This window comes from Melanotaenia boesemani, chromosome 9 (assembly GCF_017639745.1).
Source record: "Melanotaenia boesemani isolate fMelBoe1 chromosome 9, fMelBoe1.pri, whole genome shotgun sequence".
NCBI classification, from domain to species: Eukaryota; Metazoa; Chordata; class Actinopteri; order Atheriniformes; family Melanotaeniidae; genus Melanotaenia; species Melanotaenia boesemani.
Window position 1 is genome coordinate 36,180,406 of NC_055690.1, and position 19,667 is coordinate 36,200,072.

A 19,667-nucleotide genomic window follows, 5' to 3' on the forward strand; every position below is an offset into this window, starting at 1 on the left:
TGACCAATTCCTGAAAGGGATTCCATCTGTCTGGGAACAATTTGGAGTATTTAAACCTTAAAACCCCATCAGGTCTCCCTGAGGTCTATCTCCTCCTCCACCAGGAGCGGTGGTGTGTATCTCTGTGGGGTAAATGTGATGGATATTTTACCCTTTAGCTGATTTACAGAAGTTTTCCAGCATTTCTATCCATCCAGGAGGTTTACAATCCAGCCACTAAATGTAGTTTTATTCAGAGACTCTATCTGGTAAATCCACAATGGTCCATGATAACAGCATTATTTATCACATTTCACCATAAAAACATCACCATCACTACTATGTTGCTAAGAGACCTCTATTTAGACCTGGACATGATGATGGAGCCACTTCCTGTCAGACTTTCCACCAATCAGAGAGCTTAGATTGACGGTAACGTCCAATCAGGAGCAGCCAAAGATCAACCAGTGAGCAGAAAGTTCTATGTGTGTGTGAAAAGAAGAAAAATAATGCTCCTCTATGGCTGGAATAAAGCCAAGAAGACGTTTCTGATGCACGGTGGCGCCACAAAGCAGCTGAGCTGGAGTTGGTTTAGTGAGGATAGCAGGTAAATAGTAGCAGGAATAACTGGAAATGAGGAAAAAGTGGAAACATGGAAATAGTTTCTGTTGTGTGTTTGTTTCAATAACAATATTTTTTCTCCTGAAAGCCAAGACTTGAGAGAACGATGAGATGAGAAAAGGTTTGGTCACTGTTGGTCTGTGTGTTATTTCTACAAAGTTCTGTTAGTAATAAATTCTGGAGCTTTAGTGGTTAATGATGAATAAAGCAGCGGTGGAAATAATCAACGGTTTCTGTTGAACATGTCAGATAAAGATCCTTTAGGTCCCGTCAGAGAGAAGGTGGGAAGTCTTTAAAGTCAGTTGGTTGATAATAAATTGATCTTTTAATGATTGAGTTTCCAACCTCTCGGTTCACCTCCAGGGGAGGCAGAAGCATGAGTTTTATATGGATGATATTGTTGTCTCACCTGCATCATAAAGCTTGTGTTGTGTCTTTGCAGGTGTGTTACTGCAGTGGGAAGTCTCTCTGTCACTGTGAAGGAGTCAAAGGCCAAAAGGTGAGACGACCTCAACCTGAACTTTCTGATGCTGCAACTTTTTGCTGCTTGAGACGAGAAGAAAAGCTTCTGAGAAACAGAACAAGACAAACTTTCAGCGACTAGGTGAACTCGGGTCTGCTTCTCGTCTCAGGTGGAGCGTTTCAGTCATTCCTGTGTTTGACTTATTTTAAACTCACCCTTCACTTTATCAGGTCCAGCTGTTCACCTGTCAACACACATTTCCAACCAGCTAATCACGCGGCAGCATGTAGTCACGTAGACATGGTGACGTTCAACCTGAACACCAGGATGAGGAAGACAGGAGATTAAAGTGACTTTAGGTTGTTAAACTCTCCAGGAACAAATAACTCCAGGCTGTAAATGTTCCTCCTCCGTTCGGGAGTTTTGCAACTCATTCTCGACGCATCAGCTGAAAATCTAAAGTGGGCGTGGTTAACGTGAAACTTGTCATTTCTGATTATCTGCTGGTGTAAAAGATTGAACAAGCAGCAGCTGGTCGAGGTGGTGACATCTGAGGCAGATGAAGACGCTGACATCACCCCTCGCAAAACCTGTGCAGACAAAATATCTCATAAAGGATGAAATAACCGAGCCAAAACAGACTTTTTTCTCATTCTTATCACCTCGAGAACAAGAAAAAGATCTCTGTTCTTGCAGAAAATGCAACAAGCTTTTGAACGTGGCAAGAAAGTCAGATAAGCTCTGGTTCCTACCAAGAAGAACAGCATCCCTGAACACGTCCAGCCTGGAAGCAGATGGACCAGGAAGCAGCAGAAGACACACCGGGTGCCTCCTGCCAGCTATGAACAGGAAACTGAGGCTACAATTCACACACACTCACCAACACTGGACAATAGAAGATGGAGAAACGTTGCTGGTCTGATGAGTCTCCATTTCAGCTCCACATTCAGATGCTCGGCTCAGAATCTGCTGGAAACATCATGAAAACATGGATCCATCCTGCCTTGGATCAATGCTTCAGGCTGCTGCTGGTGTAATGGTGGGGGGAGGTTTTCTTGGTCCACTTTGGGCCCCTTAGTACCAACGTGGTCTGGTTTAACCAGCACAGCCTACCTGAGTATTGTTGCTGACCATGTCCATCCCTTTATGACCACAGTCTTTACATTCTTGTTTTGAAAGAGATCAACTCAGCAAGAGCAGAATGTGTGATTAATTATTTCTTACTTAATCTTAAAGTAGGTTATTTTACATGCATATGAAGTTAAATAATCTCTCTGAGACTGAGATCATGCCGAACCTTTCACACCCACTTTCAGCTGTAAAAACCCATTTAAAGACCTTGTACCAGTTCACGCTGCAACGAGGAGCTGTGGCTCAGCTGGTAGAGCGGGTTGTCCAACAAGTGGAAGGCTGGTGGTTCAGCTTCTTCATTCTGGCCTTTTCCCTTTCTTCAGTGATGTGAATGTTTGCAGGTGGCTGGAGAGGTTGTTACATGATGCGGCCTTTCGCCAGGCTTTGCTGGTTTAATACAGCTGACAGTTATTCTTGAATTCGGAAGAATCAGCTTGTTTTAAAGTGATGGTGTAAATCTCAGTATAAATATCAGCTGAAAGGCATATTTGCTTTTTCCAGTATCACGTAGTGCTGGTCTGGAGGATGTTTGTTTGGTCTGTAAATTGCTCATATCATCATTTGATCTAGACGTGATAGATGTGTAGATCAGAAGCCCCTGATGAACCCTGATGAACCCTGCAGATGACAGTTGTGATGAGCTTTGTTATGTCTGTGGACGATTTATCAGGTTATCAGCACATCTGGAGTATCTCTGCTGCCCTCCAGTGGTGAACTGCTGTCACTGCACCCACCAGGGTCTGGATGAGGGTTTATCTCAGCTGGTGGGGTTTTAATCTGCATGTGTGAGGATGTTTTTACTCTCTGACATGTTTGAGTGGATGTTTTTTCTTCCATTTGACCAGAGAATTCTTTTGACAGTGTCTCTTTAGTGTCTTTTTTTTTGTCCTCATCTTTAACTTTCCGCCTCTGTCGCGGATTCTCCCGTAAAGTGACGAAAGCATGTAGGTCTGAGTTTACCTACAGTGAAACCTGCAGTCTTTTGTCCCTGCTGCAGCCTGATGGGACACAGGTGGGGCACCTGAGACCACCCAGGTGAGAACTCTGTAATCTCAGGTAAGTTCAGCTGCAGGACAAAGAAAGAAAGGCCAGTTCCTCTTCACTGAACATGAAATGTCCGTTTATTATCTCTGAATCGGAGCCAGGAGGACTGACACACCGGAATCTACTGTACCTGGCTGACGCCCCCTGAGCTCAGTGTTTTGCTGCCCCCAAGTGGACGCAAGGTGAAGTTCACCTGTGTGGTTTTTGTTTCACAGGGAGAACCTGGTTACAGCGGATACCCCGGACTTCCTGGAATCATGGGTTACCCTGGAAATGAGGGTAATCAAGGCTTGATTGGAGAAAAGGTAACAACCAATCATTATTATAGACCGAGGAGCTCCTCAGGGATCTCCCCTCAATCCTCTTTGGTTTTACTTCATAACTTTGCAGATTTACCGACTTTCTGGACATAAAGCTGCTCCAGAAAAATGTTTTTCAGCAGATTGATTAAGAAATAAAAACAAATAAAACAGGAACCGTGTCTTGATGTGGGGCCAGGTGTAAACACTGGGAAGAAGGTGGCATGTGTAAATGAACACTCTTAAAAAAATAGACAACTAGATTTAAGGAAATAATCAGCTGATTTTTACAACTAAAGTGGTCGTGAAATGTAAAACAAAAACAGAAATTTATAAAAACGTCTTGTTATTCCTCCCAGTAAGAATGTATTTTAACCAACTTCATCTTCACATGGAATTCATTTTGAAACGACGCGACAGATTGAACCCACAGAAGATCAGAGATCTCAGGATTGGACAATAAAGGTTTTATTGTGACTCAGGCAGGTAACGTCTGGTTCTGGCAGCTGGCTCTTCTGTGGACGTGAGAAGCTGAAGGAGTGACTTTGGCAGTGAGGGGACATAGCAGCAGCGGTGATGAGATCCTTACAGGGATCCTCTCTAGACAGCTGAACAGGTGATTAACTGTAAGGAAAACTGGAGAGTAAAAGATCCAAAACTTAGATTCAGACAGGGAATTCTTTAAGGTCCGGTGTTCCTTTCCACCAATCCAACGAGGAAGCACAAGCTTGGTCTAGAATCCAACTCCAATCCGATTAGACAGTCCAAGAGCCAAAGAGCCGTGAGATTACCAGGCTGGGGGAGGCAGGTACGAACATCCTGGGAGGGAGAATCGGGTCCTTCGGACAGAAAACAGACAGAGCAGGGCTGGAGGAGATGACTAAGATCTGGACTGCTGCTGGAGGAAGGATCAACCCAGGTGGAGAGCATCAGCAAAGATGCCTTCAGAGGCAGCTGGGAAAAACCAACCTCAGCCCAAGACCACCACAGTTTTCTACAAATCCTAGTATCTATCTATCTATCTATCTATCTATCTATCTATCTATCTATCTATCTATCTGTCTGTCTGTCTGTCTGTCTGTCTGTCTGTCTGTCTGTCTGTCTGTCTGTCTATCTATCTATCTATCTATCTATCTATCTATCTATCTATCTATCTATCTATCTATCTATCTATCTATCTATCTATCTATCTATCTATCTATCTACAGAAAAACTAAACAAGGAAATCACCAAAAACATTGAATAAGATTCAGGAAACATTTAAATATTGACCATCTTCATCAAAGTCTTCCTCTTTAACGCCACTTTATTAAAGACTCCAGTTTACGTAGAAACCGAGGAAACTAAAAGATGATCTGATTCTCGAACATGAGCTGCTGGATCGGATAAAACGGCAGATCTGTGGGTCTCACGTCCATCTGTGGGACATTTAACTCAAACGTTAAAAAAAACTGACCAGAAGATTTAATGATCAATGAAAATAAATGTGTTCGAAAACCACCATCCAGTCCTGACCTGATCCTTCTCTGCTCAGGGTGATCAAGGAGCAGCAGGAAGTCCAGGACTGAAAGGCTCCCGGGTAAGACCGATGATGATGATGGTGATGGTGATGATGATGATGATGATTTGCAAATTTCCAATGTGAAGTTGTTTTTTTTATTTTGATATTATTTTGATATTGCATTCTATCTTTTATTTTATGTTTTTCTTCCAGGGTGCTCAAGGAAAAGCTGGTTTTCCAGGACTTCCAGGACTGCCAGTAAGAACATTCAGAAAAATAGACTTTAAAATAAGTAGAACCCAGTTTCCAAAGCAGCTGAGACATTTCACCATGTGATGAAAATATGAGCTGATAGTGAATCTGATGCAGCAACACGCCTGGAAAAGTACCTGGTACAAACCACAAACACCCGGAGGAGCATTTGATAACTAATCAGGTTACCTGGCAGCAGGTCAGTAACATGACTGGTATAAAAGGTTGAATCAGATTCAGCAGGAATGGACACAGATTCTTCTGAAAACCTAAAGTAGTCCGTATTCTCTGCTACTAACGAATTAAAAGTATAATTAAAAGGAAACTATCCAACTACAGAGTGTGTTGCTGCAACAGAGTCCACGTTTATCGCTAAATATTGATCAGTGAAGCTGCTGAACGTTGCCGGATTTCTTTGGATTGTTGTCTGTTTAATAAAGGTTCAAACCAATAAATTAATTACTGATTTATTGTTTTGTTGCTTTTGAAACATGCCAGAGATTGAGGTCTATTTCTGATTTAATCTTCATGATTTAAGCATTTTCTAGTTTTAAAAATAACCTGTTAATGTGTTTTTGTATCAGGGGCACCCTGGACATGAAGGTCCACTGGGCCAACCGGGAGTTCCAGGATGCAACGGGACAAAGGTTGGTGAATCTTTCATATGGGGCATTTTTACAGAGCAGCTGGTTTGCATTTCTAATTCCTGTCCTCAAGAGCTGCTGTCCTGTAGGTTTTAGATGTTTCCCTGCTCCAACACATCAAATTCAAATTAAACGGATCTTCCCAAAAAGTCTGTTAATGATCCATTGATTTGAATCATGCCGAGGCAGGAAACATCTAAAACCTGCAGTGACCTTTGATGGCTGGAATTTTAAATCCCTGCTGCAGATGCTGATACCCTTACACCAGAAAAGGGTGAAGGACACCCATATCAGACATGTTCAGAGGTTTTCTCTCTGGCTGAATTTCCAACTCATTTCACTTTGATTTTGGATTTCTATAAACCTGTTTTTACCGAGTGTTCGAGTCCCTGTTATGCTGCTTATCAAACCAGTTGTCCTCCAGATGAGAAATGTTTTTTTATGCTACCATGATGGTATACATGTTTTTCATCTGCACAGACATGTTAGGTTCCTTAATAACCCGACAGATTGGACTGGTTTAGAGGAATGCAGCAGGGCCCAGAGCGGAGCCCTGTGGTATGTTTTAAAACCAGGCCAGTTCAGTTAGACCAGAATCCTGTGATGACAGCTGGTGACTCACAGATGAGGCAGAATGACAGAATATTAGGGTTTATAAGACTTTCACAAAGTCTCTGAGCTGTTTTCCTACATCAGACCAGAGACATGAATTACCTAAACTTCATGTTCATATTGACTTCAACTTCAACTTCATATTGACCCCAAAGGCCAGGGTCAATAAGACACGTTTTTACAAAAATATATGGACTGATGTCTTCCAGGGGGATGCTGGTTACCCAGGATTCCCTGGGATTCAAGGACCTTCTGGCCCAAAAGTAAGTCACTTCCTTTTGGATCAGCTAACATTAACCTAATTATCTGTTAGCATAATGCTAACGGTGATCATGTGTTTTAGGGCCGCGAGGGTCCACGAGGGATGAAGGTAAATCTCAGCACCTGAAGATACGATGCTTTACCTGCTGTAGTCTCAAGGTTTCTCACTCTGTTTGGTTTCAGGGACAGTCGTTTGTCTACCCTGATACTCAGGAAATTAAAGGAGCTGCAGGACCGCAAGGACCAAATGGAGAAAAGGTTAGACATTTTGCCTTACAAAACAGATGTAAAGGTTTAATGTTTTCTGGAAACATGTTGGAAATAATTGTGGCACTACTGCTAGTGACAAGAAAATGTTTGAAAGCATCTTCAGTTTGCTCTTGGTTTAAACTTTCTTTCAGGGGCAGAATGGAGATCCTGGGGAACCGGGCCTACCAGGACCACCAGGACCGGCTGGACGTCTTGTGCGCTTAGCTTTTGTATTTCTTTCAAACATTTCCCATAACTGATTCAATCGACTAAAACATGTTGCCTTTTTGTTCATTGTTAAGGGAGCTCCAGGGTTTCTAGGGTTACCAGGAGAAAAGGTTGGTGTGGTTACAGCCCGAACTGATCTGAGAACAGTTGGATTTGAGAGATTTTCTTATTTTTTCCCTTTGTTTCAAAGTACTTTGTGAAAAAGGTAACTTAATTTTTTACATCGCAGTCCGGCAACACATCACAGTAAAAGTTGGTTCAGTGAACCTTTTCCCACTTTGTAGTGTTTCCATTCCTTTTCCCAACACTTGAGATGTTCCGTGCTGAGGATACCAAGCGATGATGTGCTCCAACTATCAGAGCATCACAGCTCTCGGCCTCCGTGGGAAAGTTTACTCCAGGGTGTTGTTGGAAAGAAGGCTCCAGGTGACAGTTGAACCTCAGATTCAGAGGCATCAGTGTGGGTTTAGTCCAGGTCCTGGAACAGTAGACCAGATCTTTATCCCAGCGGTTTGACCATCCTGTCTGATGTGTTTTGTGGACTTTGAAGAGTCTTACAACCATGCTCTCTGGTGGATTCTGTGGTGGTGCTGCAGAAGTATGAGGAGGTCAAGTTTCTATTCTGGGCAATTATTTCCAAAGCACGAGCAGCACGAAGTACCTTGTTCACCGTTCGTGTTGTACTCCTCTGAGTCTGCCACTTTTCACCAATCCTATTTGTGGTGTTCACGGAAAGGAATTCCAGGAACAGTCAGGGAGATGGGGGTATCTAGTTTGGACACAAGGGTTTCATCCTTGCTTTCTACACATGATGTGGTTTTTTGTTGGCTTCCTTGGACCACGACGGGGCGGTTCGTAGCTGAGTGTGAAACAGCTGGTATCAAAGTCAGCTCCTTCAAGTTTGTGGCCATGGTTTTCAACTGGAGAAGGGTAGGGTGTTCCTTCTGGGTTGGCAATGAGTCTTTGCCTCAGACAGAGGAGTTCAAGCATCTCAGTATCTTGTTTACAAGTTATGGTAGAAGATCTCGAACCATGACCCAGGATACACCTTTCACCACACCACCTTTGGCTTGGGATCCCCCGGCAGGAGATGAAGAGTGTCACTAGGGAGAGGAGGTCTGGGTCTCTTCCCTGAAGTTGTCTCCGTGACCCAAACTCAGAAAAGAAAATGAAAGGATGGACTCTTTCTGCAAACGCTTCTTCAGATGTCCAACTGAAGGCTAGTTAAGTTCCAGTCCAGTATCCAGAAACCTGATCTGACCCCAGACCATCACAGAACCCTGATCCAACCCCGTACCATCACAGGATCCAGATCCAGTCCCGTACTATCACAGGATCCAGATCCAGCCCCTTACCATCACAGAACCCTGATTCAACCCCGTACCATCACAGAACCCTGATTCGACCCCATACCATCACAGGATCCAGATCCAGCCCCGTACCATTACAGAACCCCAATCCGACCCCAGACCATCACAGAACCCCGATCCGACCCCAGACCATCACAGAACCCTGATCGGACCCCGTACCATCACAGAACCCTGATTCAATCCCGTACCATCACAGAACCCTGATTTGACCCTGTACCATCACAGGATCCAGAACCAGCCCCGTACTATCACAGGATCCAGATCCAGCCCCGTACCATCACAGAACCCCAATCCGACCCCAGACCATCACAGAACCCCAATCCGACCCCAGACCATTACAGAACCCTGATCCGACCTCAGACCATCACAGAACCCTGATTCAATCCCGTACCATCACAGAACCCTGATTCGACACCGTACCATCACAGGATCCAGATCCAGCCCCATACTATCACAGGATCCAGATCCAGCCCCGTACCATCACAGAACCCCGATTCGACCCCAGACCATCACAGAACCCTGATCCGACCCCATACCATCACAGGATCCAGATCCAGCCCCGTACTATCACAGGATCCAGATCCAGCCCCGTACCATCACAGAACCCCGATCCGACCCCAGACCATCACAGAACCCTGATTCGACCCCAAACCATCACAGAACCCTGATCCAACCCCATACTATCACAGAACCCCGATTCGACCCTAGACCATCACAGAACCCTGATCGGACCCCGTACCATCACAGAACCCTGATTCGACCCCGTACCATCAAAGAACCCTGATTCGAACCCGTACCATCACAGAACCCTGATGCGACCCCAGACCATCACAGAACCAGTCCACGTTTCCACTGTGTGATGGTCCATCCCAGAGGCCTCCTGTCTAGAGAAATTGATGCCACCTCTGGAACTCTGGGCCAGGTTAACATGCAGCTTCTTTTCTGCTCAGTAGTGAAATGTGTGATTTTAACTCTGGATTGTAGAGCTGATGAAGGTTTCCACAGTGATCCTTGTTCATGTGGTTCTATCAGCTGGTGGTGATGATGGTTCTGGATGTCTGAGGGATCAGAGTTCTGAACTAAACGGAAACATTTCCATCATATTTTGCAGGGATTGGTTCAGTTAGATTTGCTCCCTCGTTCTTTACACACTGAAATTCCTCCTGATAGACGATGATGATGATGATGATGATGAAGGGTTTAATGGTATTCTGACTGTAGAGGAGAAATCTTGAAACCTTCAATCTTTCTTTGAAGAACTTTGTTTTTAAACTGATCAAAACTTTTCTCACATTTGAAGGTGAGCTGATCCTCTGAACATCTTCCTCTGAATCATCCGAGTTGAACCGATGTGGTTCAGAATGTGTTGCCAGACTGAAATGTAAAAATAAAATTATGTTAATGAGCTAAATTTAGCCAATGAAACAAAACATTAAATGTTTTGGGTTCATGAAGTCTGGAGTGACGTTAAAGTCAAACTACATTATCGAATCTCAAAGATGTTTCTTCTGTTTTCCATCAACCATCCCAACTTTCTCTGATTTCTGGTCGGTCCTGTAAGAATTAGATAACATTCTATAATAACTGCTAACTTCCTCCAGGTGTTTAAAGACCTGTCACTGATCATGGGACTTTATTCTACTGCTGAGTCCTGATGAAGTTTGGGTTTTGTTTCAGGGTCAAGAAGGTCCCAGTCCCACAAGCTCGGGACCACAAGGACAAAAGGTGTGTTGACCAGCTGTTAATGTTCATTCTGATGTTAGCAAACACTAAGGGTGCACCATCATCTTCCTCATCTCCATCACCACCATCAGCTGTGTTTGATTTTCAGGGAGAACAGGGACCTCCAGGGATCCCTGGACAGAAAGGAATCAAACTTTATGCTGAAGGACCCAAAGAGTTGAAAGTGGGTCCTCAGAACTGAGTCTTTGTGGTTCAGTCTCTCTGTGGCCTCCTAAATGTTTTGGTTTTATCTTTCAGGGAGAACCAGGTGAAACTGGGCAGAAGGGTTGTCCTGGACCTCCTGTAAGTCATCAAAAACTTTTCATTCCTGAAATCCGTTTTCTCACCAGTGTCGGATTTATGTGAGTGTTGGTTTCCACCTCCAGGGTTTGCCAGGGAAACTCGGGATAAAAGGAGACAAGGGAGACAGAGGGGACCCAGGATCACTGGTGAGAGCTCAGAAGGCAGATTTAAAACTGTAATCACGTCCGCATGCAGTCCTGCAAGTAACGGAAACCTGGAACTGGTCTGAAATGGTCTAGCATTGTTGTATGTGTTACAGGGTAAGCCAGGAAAACTGGGATTCCCCGGAGAGCTCGGACAACAGGTAACTACCTCTCTATGCTAATGTTAGCTTAGCATTCTGCTTCACTTAGGCCATGCACAAGGAGATGAGTTTAGGCGTTATCTGCTGAAGTTTTCATCATTTAGACGTTCCTCCACACGGAACCAGCATTTTGGGAGCCTTGAAAAGTTTATTTTTCACCTGCTTCGTTTCCATGTTTACAACCCGTACACTTCTTTCCTGAACCTATGACACCATAGCCCCGCCTCTTCCTTTACCTGCATGCACAAACCCACCAACAGCTACAACAATGGAGGATTACTGTGTTGTGTTCAGGCATGACCCGGAGCAGAAGTTCTATCTTCTTCTTCTTTTGTATGTTTACATCCCCTGAGTTGATGAGCATACTCCATGTCTCATTCTTAGCTTTTGACAGAAACTTCTGGTCTGTTCAGAAAGATGGTTTTAATAAAAATGTGGACTCTGTGTGCAGGGAGACCCTGGGGATCGTGGGTACCTCGGGCCTCCAGGTATTGACGGAGTTTTGGTGAGTACAGCATAACGTACAGGGAGTGTGACTGCAGTAGATACTGGATCAGATCATTGATCATGTTTGTGTGTTCAGGGGGAGAAAGGCGATCGAGGTCCTCCAGGTCTTCCAGGAGAAGTGAGTCTTTAGGAGCCATGTTTTGGGAGGGAGGCTAACCGTCCACTCCGCTTCTCAGATTAAACATGTTTCCTTCTCTTATCAGGCAGTTCCCAGCATTATATACCTGAAGGGCCAATATGGTGTTCCTGGGCCCCGAGGACCCCAAGGACTCCCTGGAGAACAAGGTATTTACAATTAGAGAGTTATCTGCTGCTTCTTAAATCCTGTTGGAAGAAGAGGCTGTTTTAGTAATGTGAGATTTCTATAATGAAAAAACATCCCGATCTTCTCAGCCGATGTGAAAATGTGGCTCCAGACCTTCCGGCAGTAGTTTTATTACCAGTGAGCACGGTTACAGCAAAGGAAAGATCCACCAAACACTCATCTACTGAGGTTTTCTGACGACTTTAATGTTTATTTTACCAGATAAACTAGTAGACGTTTAGAAGAAAATGTCATCAGCTCTAGATCTAGTTCGATGTGGCCTGGATGAATCCATGATGCTTGGCCTCTGAGGGCTCTTGAAGGCCTAAAGCTTTAAAATGATGGTTTCAGAGAAAGGTTTTGATTTGTTTCAGGACTCATTGGTTTTCCTGGACTGAATGGGGAGTCAGGTAAGTGCCACATACTCTCCCTCCTACTAAACCCAGCAGATGTGTAAATGATGGGATAAATAATAATAAACATCAACAGTTTATATTATATAGAATTTAATAGTTTTCTTCTTTTATAGCGAGAAAAATAGAATCTGCAAACAGTTTATTTTCTTTGTTTTTTCAAGGTGTGGCCTTTGATGGTCCACGGGGCCCTCAGGGACTCCCCGGTACCTCTGGTTTCAGAGGAGAACCAGGAGAGCCAGGGCCTTATATCATCGGGCCCCCAGGACAGGATGGGATCCCGGGACGCCGTGGAGCTGAAGGAGAGCCTGGAGAACCAGGAAAACCTGGTAGGTTCTTCCTCAGGTGTTTCTGGTGTTCCTGATGAAAAAGGCTTGAGCCTCTGACCTTCAAAACTAGATCTTTGGCCCTGAGTGTGATCACTTCTACCATCATCAGTCCTCAGGAGCGGTGGTGTGTAGCTCTGTGGGGTAAATGTGATGGATATTTTACCCTTTAGATGATCTGCGGAAGTTTTCCAGCATTTCTATCCATCCAGGAGGTTTACAATCCAGCCACTAAATGTAGTTTAATTCAGAGACTCTATCTGGTAAATCCACAATGATCCATGATAACAGCATTATTTATCACATTTCATCATAAAAACATCACCATCACTACTATGTTGCTAAGAGACCTCTATTTAGACCTGGACATGATGATAAAGCCACTTCCTGTCAGACTTTCCACCAATCAGAGAGCTTAGATTGACGGTAATGTCCAATCAGGAGCAGCCAAAGATCAACCAGTGAGCAGAAAGTTCAATGTGTGTGTGAAAAGAAGAAAAATAATGCTCCTCTATGGCTGGAAAAAAGCCAAGAAGACGTTTCTGATGCACGGTGGCGCCACAAAGCAGCTGAGCTGGAGTTGGTTTAGTGAGGATAGCAGGTAAATAGTAGCAGGAATAACTGGAAATGAGGAAAAAGTGGAAACATGGAAATAGTTTCTGTTGTGTGTTTATTTCAATAACAATATTTTTTCTCCTGAAAGCCAAGACTTGAGAGAACGATGAGATGAGAAAAGGTTTGGTCACTGTTGATCTGTGTGTTATTTCTACAAAGTTCTGTTAGTAATAAATTCTGCTTTCTTCTTCTGGTCGACCTTTATGCTGCTTTATCTATTCATACATTCATTTTACATCATTTTACCTCCCAGTCTGACAGCTGATACACACTGGTTTATACTGGGATTAAAAGCTGCTACAGTCTGGTTTATACTGGGATTAAAAACTGCTACAGACTGGTTTATACTGGGATTAAAAGCTGCTACAGACTGGTTTATACTGGGATTAAAAGTTGTTACAGACTGGTTTATACTGGGATTAAAAACTGCTACAGACTGGTTTATACTGGGATTAAAAACTGCTACAGACTGGTTTATACTGGGATTAAAAGCTGCTACAGACTGGTTTATACTGGGATTAAAAGTTGTTACAGACTGGTTTATACTGGGATTAAAAACTGCTACAGACTGGTTTATACTGGGATTAAAAGCTGCTACAGACTGGTTTATACTGGGATTAAAAGTTGTTACAGACTGGTTTATACTGGGATTAAAAACTGCTACAGACTGGTTTATACTGGGATTAAAAACTGCTACAGACTGGTTTATACTGGGATTAAAAGCTGCTACAGACTGGTTTATACTGGGATTAAAAGTTGTTACAGACTGGTTTATACTGGGATTAAAAACTGCTACAGACTGGTTTATACTGGGATTAAAAGCTGTTACAGACTGGTTTATACTGGGATTAAAAGCTGCTACAGACTGGTTTATACTGGGATTAAACACTGTTACAGACTGGTTTATACTGGGATTAAAAGCTGCTACAGACTGGTTTATACTGGGATTTAAAGCTGCTACAGACTGGTTTATACTGGGATTAAAAACTGCTACAGACTGGTTTATACTGGCATTAAACGCTGTTTCAGACTGGTTTATACTGGCTTAAACACTGCTACAGACTGGTTTATACTGGGATTAAAAACTGCTACAGACTGGTTTATACTGGGATTAAACGCTGCTACAGACTGGTTTATACTGGGATTAAAAACTGCTACAGACTGGTTTATACTGGCATTAAACGCTGTTTCAGACTGGTTTATACTGGCATTAAACACTGCTACAGACTGGTTTATACTGGGATTAAAAACTGCTACAGACTGGTTTATACTGGGATTAAAAGTTGTTACAGACTGGTTTATACTGGGATTAAAAGCTGTTACAGACTGGTTTATACTGGGATTAAAAGCTGCTACAGACTGGTTTATACTGGGATTAAACGCTGTTACAGACTGGTTTATACTGGCATTAAACGCTGTTTCAGACTGGTTTATACTGGGATTAAAAGTTGTTACAGACTGGTTTATACTAGGTTTAAAAGCTGTTGCAGACTGGTTTATACTGGGATTAAAAACTGCTACAGACTGGTTTATACTGGGATTAAAAACTACTACACACTGGTTTATACTGGGAGTAAACGCTGTTACAGACTGGTTTATACTGGGATTAAAAGCTGCTACAGACTGGTTTATACTGGGAATAAAAACTGCTACAGGCTGGTTTATACTGGGATTAAAAGCTGTTACAGACTGGTTTATACTGGGATTAAAAGCTGCTACAGGCTGGTTTATACTGGCATTAAACGCTGTTACAGACTGGTTTATACTGGGATTAAAAGCTGCTACATACTGGTTTATACTGGGATTAAAAGCTGCTACAGACTGGTTGATACTGGGATTAAAAGCTGCTACAGGCTGGTTTATAATGGGATTAAAAGATGCTACATACTGGTTTATACTGGGATTAAAAGCTGCTACACACCGGTTTATACTGGAATTAAAAGCTGCTACAGACTGTTTTATACTGGGATTAAAAGCTGCTACAGACTGGTTTATACTGGGATCAACAGCTGCTACAGACTGGGTTATACTGGGATAAAAAGCTGCTACAGACTGGTTTATACTGGGATTAAAAGCTGCTACAGACTGGTTTATACTGGGATTAAAAACTGCTACAGACTGGTTTATACTGGGATTAAAAACTGCAACAGTCTGGTTTATACTTGGATTAAAAGCTGTTACAGACTGGTTTATTCTATTCTATTCTACAGTCATTTAGCAGACGCTTTTATCCAAAGCGACTTACATTTGAGAGGAAGAACAACACAAGCATGAATTCAAACAAGATGGGACGTCATAATTAAGTGATAGTCAGACCGCTTTTGAGTCCAGTTGGACCCAGGTGCTGTCATGTAGTGCTAGTGCAGTGCATATAATTTTTTTTTTTTTTTTTTTTTTTTGTCATTTTATTTAAATACAGGATCACGATTTCATCAAACAATATCAACTAGGTCATAAGTGCATGATTTCATCACATAATATCAAATTGGGCATAAGTGCATGATTTCATCACACAATATCATCTTGGGCATAAGTGCACACAGCTTCTTCAGTACTTGGTTGAGCCAAAAAGCTGGACAAATCTTTCTGACTCATTTAGTTAAGCTAAATGTGGAAATGCTCCTTAAACAACTGAGTCTTTAGCTTGGTCTTAAAAGTGGATACGGACTCTGCGGATCGGACGGAGTTTGGTAGATCGTTCCACCACCGGGGAACAACAGAGGAGAAGAGTCTAGCTACTGATTTTGCGCCACGTTGTGGTGGGAGCACTAGGCGTCTTTCGCTGGTAGAGCGTAAGTTTCGAGAGGGAGTGTAGCTCTGGATTAAGGAGTGAAGGTAGCCCGGAGCCGTTTGGGTTATTGTTTTGTAAGCCAGAAGCAGAGCTTTGAATCTGATGCGTGCTGCAACTGGAAGCCAGTGAAGAGCAATTAGCAGCGGAGTGACATGAGCTCTTTTGGGCTGGTTGAAGACCAGACGTGCTGCTGCGTTCTGGATCATCTGCAGAGGTTTAACTGAGCATGCAGGCAGGCCAGCCAGTAAGGAGTTGCAGTAGTCAATGCGTGAAATGACCAGAGCCTGGACCAGGAGCTGGGTCGTGTGTTCAGTCAGGTAGGGTCTGATCCTCCTGATGTTGTAGAGAGCAAATCGGCAAGACCGGGAAACCGAGGCAACATGGTCCTTAAAGGTCAGCTGGTTGTCTACCATGACACCAAGATTCCTGGTAGAAGATGTAGGCACTAGTGTGATTGAGTCAAGCTGCACACTTATCTGTGGCGGTAAAGAAGGACTGGCTGGGAAGACAATAAGCTCAGTCTTGGACAGATTTAGCTGAAGGTGGCGATCCTTCATCCATGCAGAGATATCAGCAAGGCATGCTGATATTCGCATTGAGACGTTGTGTCATCAGGTGGGAAAGAAAGGAAAAGCTGAGTGTCATCTGCATAGCAGTGGTAGGAGAAACCATGAGAGCTAATGACTGCACCGAGTGAGGAGGTGTATAGGGAAAAGAGAAGAGGGCCGAGCACCGAGCCCTGAGGCACCCCTGTTGTTAGCCCATGTGATCTGGACACGCCCCCTCGCCAAGATACTTTGAATGATCTCCCTGTGAGGTAGGATGTAAACCACGAGAGGACAGATCCTGAGATGCCAAGCTCTAAGAGTTTGGAGAACAGTATATGATGGTTGACAGTGTCAAAGGCAGCCGACAGGTCCAGCAGTATAAGGACTGAGGATTGACCAGTGGATCTGGCAAGCCGTAGGGAATCAGTAACTGACAGGAGAGCAGTTTCAGTAGAGTGACCTTGCCTATATCCAGATTGATATGGATCTAACAGGTTGTTGTCCTGGAGGAACTGTGAGACCTGACTGAAGACGGCACGCTCTAGTAATTTAGACATGAATGGAAGCAGTGAGACCGGCCGGTAGTTTTCAACCTGGGCTGGGTTGAGTGTGGGTTTCTTCAGCAGCGGGGTAACCCGAGCTTGCTTGAAGGCAGAAGGAAAGACACCGGATTTAAGAGAGGAGTTGATAATATGAGTTACTGCAGATTTGACTGTAGGTAAAATGCTCTGCAGGATGTCAGAGGGAACAGGATCAAGAGGACAGGTTGTGGGTTTTGAGCTGACTAGAAGTTTAGAGACTTCGTCCTCATTTAGAGAGCGGAAGGAGCATAGTGAGGCACCAGTAGCTGGTTTGGTAAGGCTGAGTTGGTCAGGCTCAGTGAATTGGTTACTGATGGTAGCAACCTTTTCAGTGAAGTAGGAAGCAAACATTTCTGCAGTCAGCACAGTGGGAGGCTGAGCAGGTGGTGGAGATAGAAGAGAGTTAAACGCCATGAACAGTTGTCGTGTGTTGGGAGCATTGCGGATCTTGTTCTGATAAAAGGTTATCTTGGCCGCCTTTAGGCTGGATGTGAAAGTTACAAGTTTTTGCTGGTACTCAGACAAGTCAGCGTGCTCTTTTGATTTGCGCCACTTTCTTTCTGCCGCCCTGAGTCTGGCTCTGTGATCCCTTAGAGCCTCTGTGAGCCATGGACTGGGAGGGTTTTGTCTGGCTGGTTTTGACACCAGAGGACAGAGTTTGTCCAGAGAGAAGGCGAGAGAGGAGCAGAGTGTTTCTGTAGCCTCATTAACAGACAGTAAGGAGAAGTCTGAGTGGGAAGGGAGGGTAGAGTAAACCTCATCAGACAGCTGTGTAGGTCTGAGGGATCTCAAGTTTCTGCGGTAGGACACCATTTTTGGAGCCGCGTGATTGACATGAGGAAGGAAGACAGAGAATTTAACCAGGAAGTGGTCAGAGAGGTGCAGCGGGGTGACAGACAGGTCGGCTGTGGAGCAGTTTCTGGTCAGCACCAAGTCAAGAGTATTACCAGCTTTGTGTGTTGGAGGAGTCTGAACCCGTTTCAGATTGAAAGAGTAGATAAGAGCCAGAAAGTCAGTTGCCTGTGGTTTGTCAATGTGAATGTTCATGTCTCCCATGACAATTAGTGGTGTGCCATCATCAGGAATGTCAGAGAGAATCATGTCCATTTCAGAGACAAACTCAGCTATACTGCCACCCGGAGGGCGGTAAATGACCAGAATGTATGCAGTAATGGGTGTAGAGACCTTTACTGCGTGATACTCAAGTGATGAGCAGTTAGCCATAGGACGGACAGAAGTTAAGTTCCACTTTTTAGAAATAAGAATGCCCGTTCCACCTCCTCGTCCAGCTGAGCGAGGTGTTTGGCTAAATTCTGCATTGACAGAAAGGGCAGCTGGTGTAGCTGTGTTTTCTGGACGGATCCAGGTTTCAGTCCGGGCTAGGACCTGAATGTCAGAGAGATTTATCAATGAACTGATAAATTCTGTTTTGTTCACTGCAGACTGACAGTTCCAGAGACCAAAGGTAACAGAGGGTGTGACTGACGTGCATGCCATTGGAAAGGACAGGTTTTGCGGATTGCAGTGTCTATGGGTGACACGTCTTGGTCTGTACCCATATCTGACAGGGATGGGTTTGAAGCACATTGTGCGTTAATATAGTTGTGAGGAGTGTTAAGCTTGTGCCCTTTCTCGGTGGACTCGCGCAGGTAGACTCGCAGGTCTTTACCCTTTGTGGTCTTTACCCGACGTGGGCTGACACAAAGGCTGACGCCTCGCTGACGCTTCAGCGCACCATGTGTGGAAAAGTACCTGGAGCTGACACAGCTGAGCACACTTTGCTTGATTGCACCCGGCTGAAACCGCCTCTATCTGCTTTGCCCTGAGCAGTACACAGTGGGTGTGACCCGCGTCACGGCCTCAACTGGTTGAAGAGAGAAGGTGCTAACGACAGAGCCCCACACCAGCAATGTAAACAATAACCCGAAACCAAGACAGAAACTCAAGCAGTAAACTCACCTAATCTGGTTTATACTGGGATTAAAAGCTGCTACAGACTGGTTTATACTGGGATTAAAATCTGCTACAGACTGGTTTATGCTGGGATTAAACGCTGCTACAGACTGGTTAATACTGGGATTAAAAGTTGTTACAGACTGGTTTATACTGGGATTAAACGCTGCTACAGACTGGTTTATACTGGGATTAAAAGCTGCTACAGACTGGTTTATACTGGGATTAAAAACTGCTACACACTGGTTTATACTGGAATTAAACGCTGTTACAGACTGGTTTATACTGGGATTAAAAGTTGTTACAGACTGGTTTATACTAGGTTTAAAAGCTGTTACAGACTGGTTTATACTGGGATTAAAAACTGCTACAGACTGGTTTAAACTGGGATTAAAAACTGCTACACACTGGTTTATACTGGGATTAAAAGCTGTTACAGACTGGTTACACTGGGATTAAAAGCTGCTACAGGCTGGTTTATACTGGGATTAAAAACTGCTACAGACTGGTTTATACTGGGATTAAAAGCTGCTACACACCCGTTTATACTGGGATTAAAAGCTGCTACAGACTGGTTTATACTGGGATTAAAAGCTGCTACAGACTGGTTTATACTGGGATTAAAAACTGCTACAGACTGGTTTAT

At 43.9% G+C, this 19,667-nt stretch overlaps 1 protein-coding gene across 2 annotated transcripts in view; it reads left to right on the top strand.

The window, feature by feature from the left end:
- col4a3 (collagen, type IV, alpha 3) overlaps positions 1-19,667 on the top strand; it is a 76,406-nt gene that overhangs the window by 10,152 nt on the left and 46,587 nt on the right. For both annotated transcript variants that reach the window (XM_041995190.1, XM_041995189.1), the window contains 20 exons: positions 1,043-1,099; positions 3,454-3,543; positions 5,072-5,116; positions 5,252-5,296; positions 5,875-5,937; positions 6,756-6,809; positions 6,890-6,916; positions 6,991-7,065; positions 7,209-7,271; positions 7,359-7,394; positions 10,332-10,379; positions 10,486-10,560; positions 10,635-10,679; positions 10,763-10,825; positions 10,939-10,983; positions 11,435-11,488; positions 11,567-11,608; positions 11,694-11,775; positions 12,169-12,204; positions 12,372-12,536. In XM_041995190.1, the coding sequence (XP_041851124.1) occupies positions 1,043-1,099; positions 3,454-3,543; positions 5,072-5,116; positions 5,252-5,296; positions 5,875-5,937; positions 6,756-6,809; positions 6,890-6,916; positions 6,991-7,065; positions 7,209-7,271; positions 7,359-7,394; positions 10,332-10,379; positions 10,486-10,560; positions 10,635-10,679; positions 10,763-10,825; positions 10,939-10,983; positions 11,435-11,488; positions 11,567-11,608; positions 11,694-11,775; positions 12,169-12,204; positions 12,372-12,536 (1,210 nt within the window). The remainder of the gene's footprint in view (positions 1-1,042; positions 1,100-3,453; positions 3,544-5,071; positions 5,117-5,251; positions 5,297-5,874; positions 5,938-6,755; positions 6,810-6,889; positions 6,917-6,990; positions 7,066-7,208; positions 7,272-7,358; positions 7,395-10,331; positions 10,380-10,485; positions 10,561-10,634; positions 10,680-10,762; positions 10,826-10,938; positions 10,984-11,434; positions 11,489-11,566; positions 11,609-11,693; positions 11,776-12,168; positions 12,205-12,371; positions 12,537-19,667) is intronic.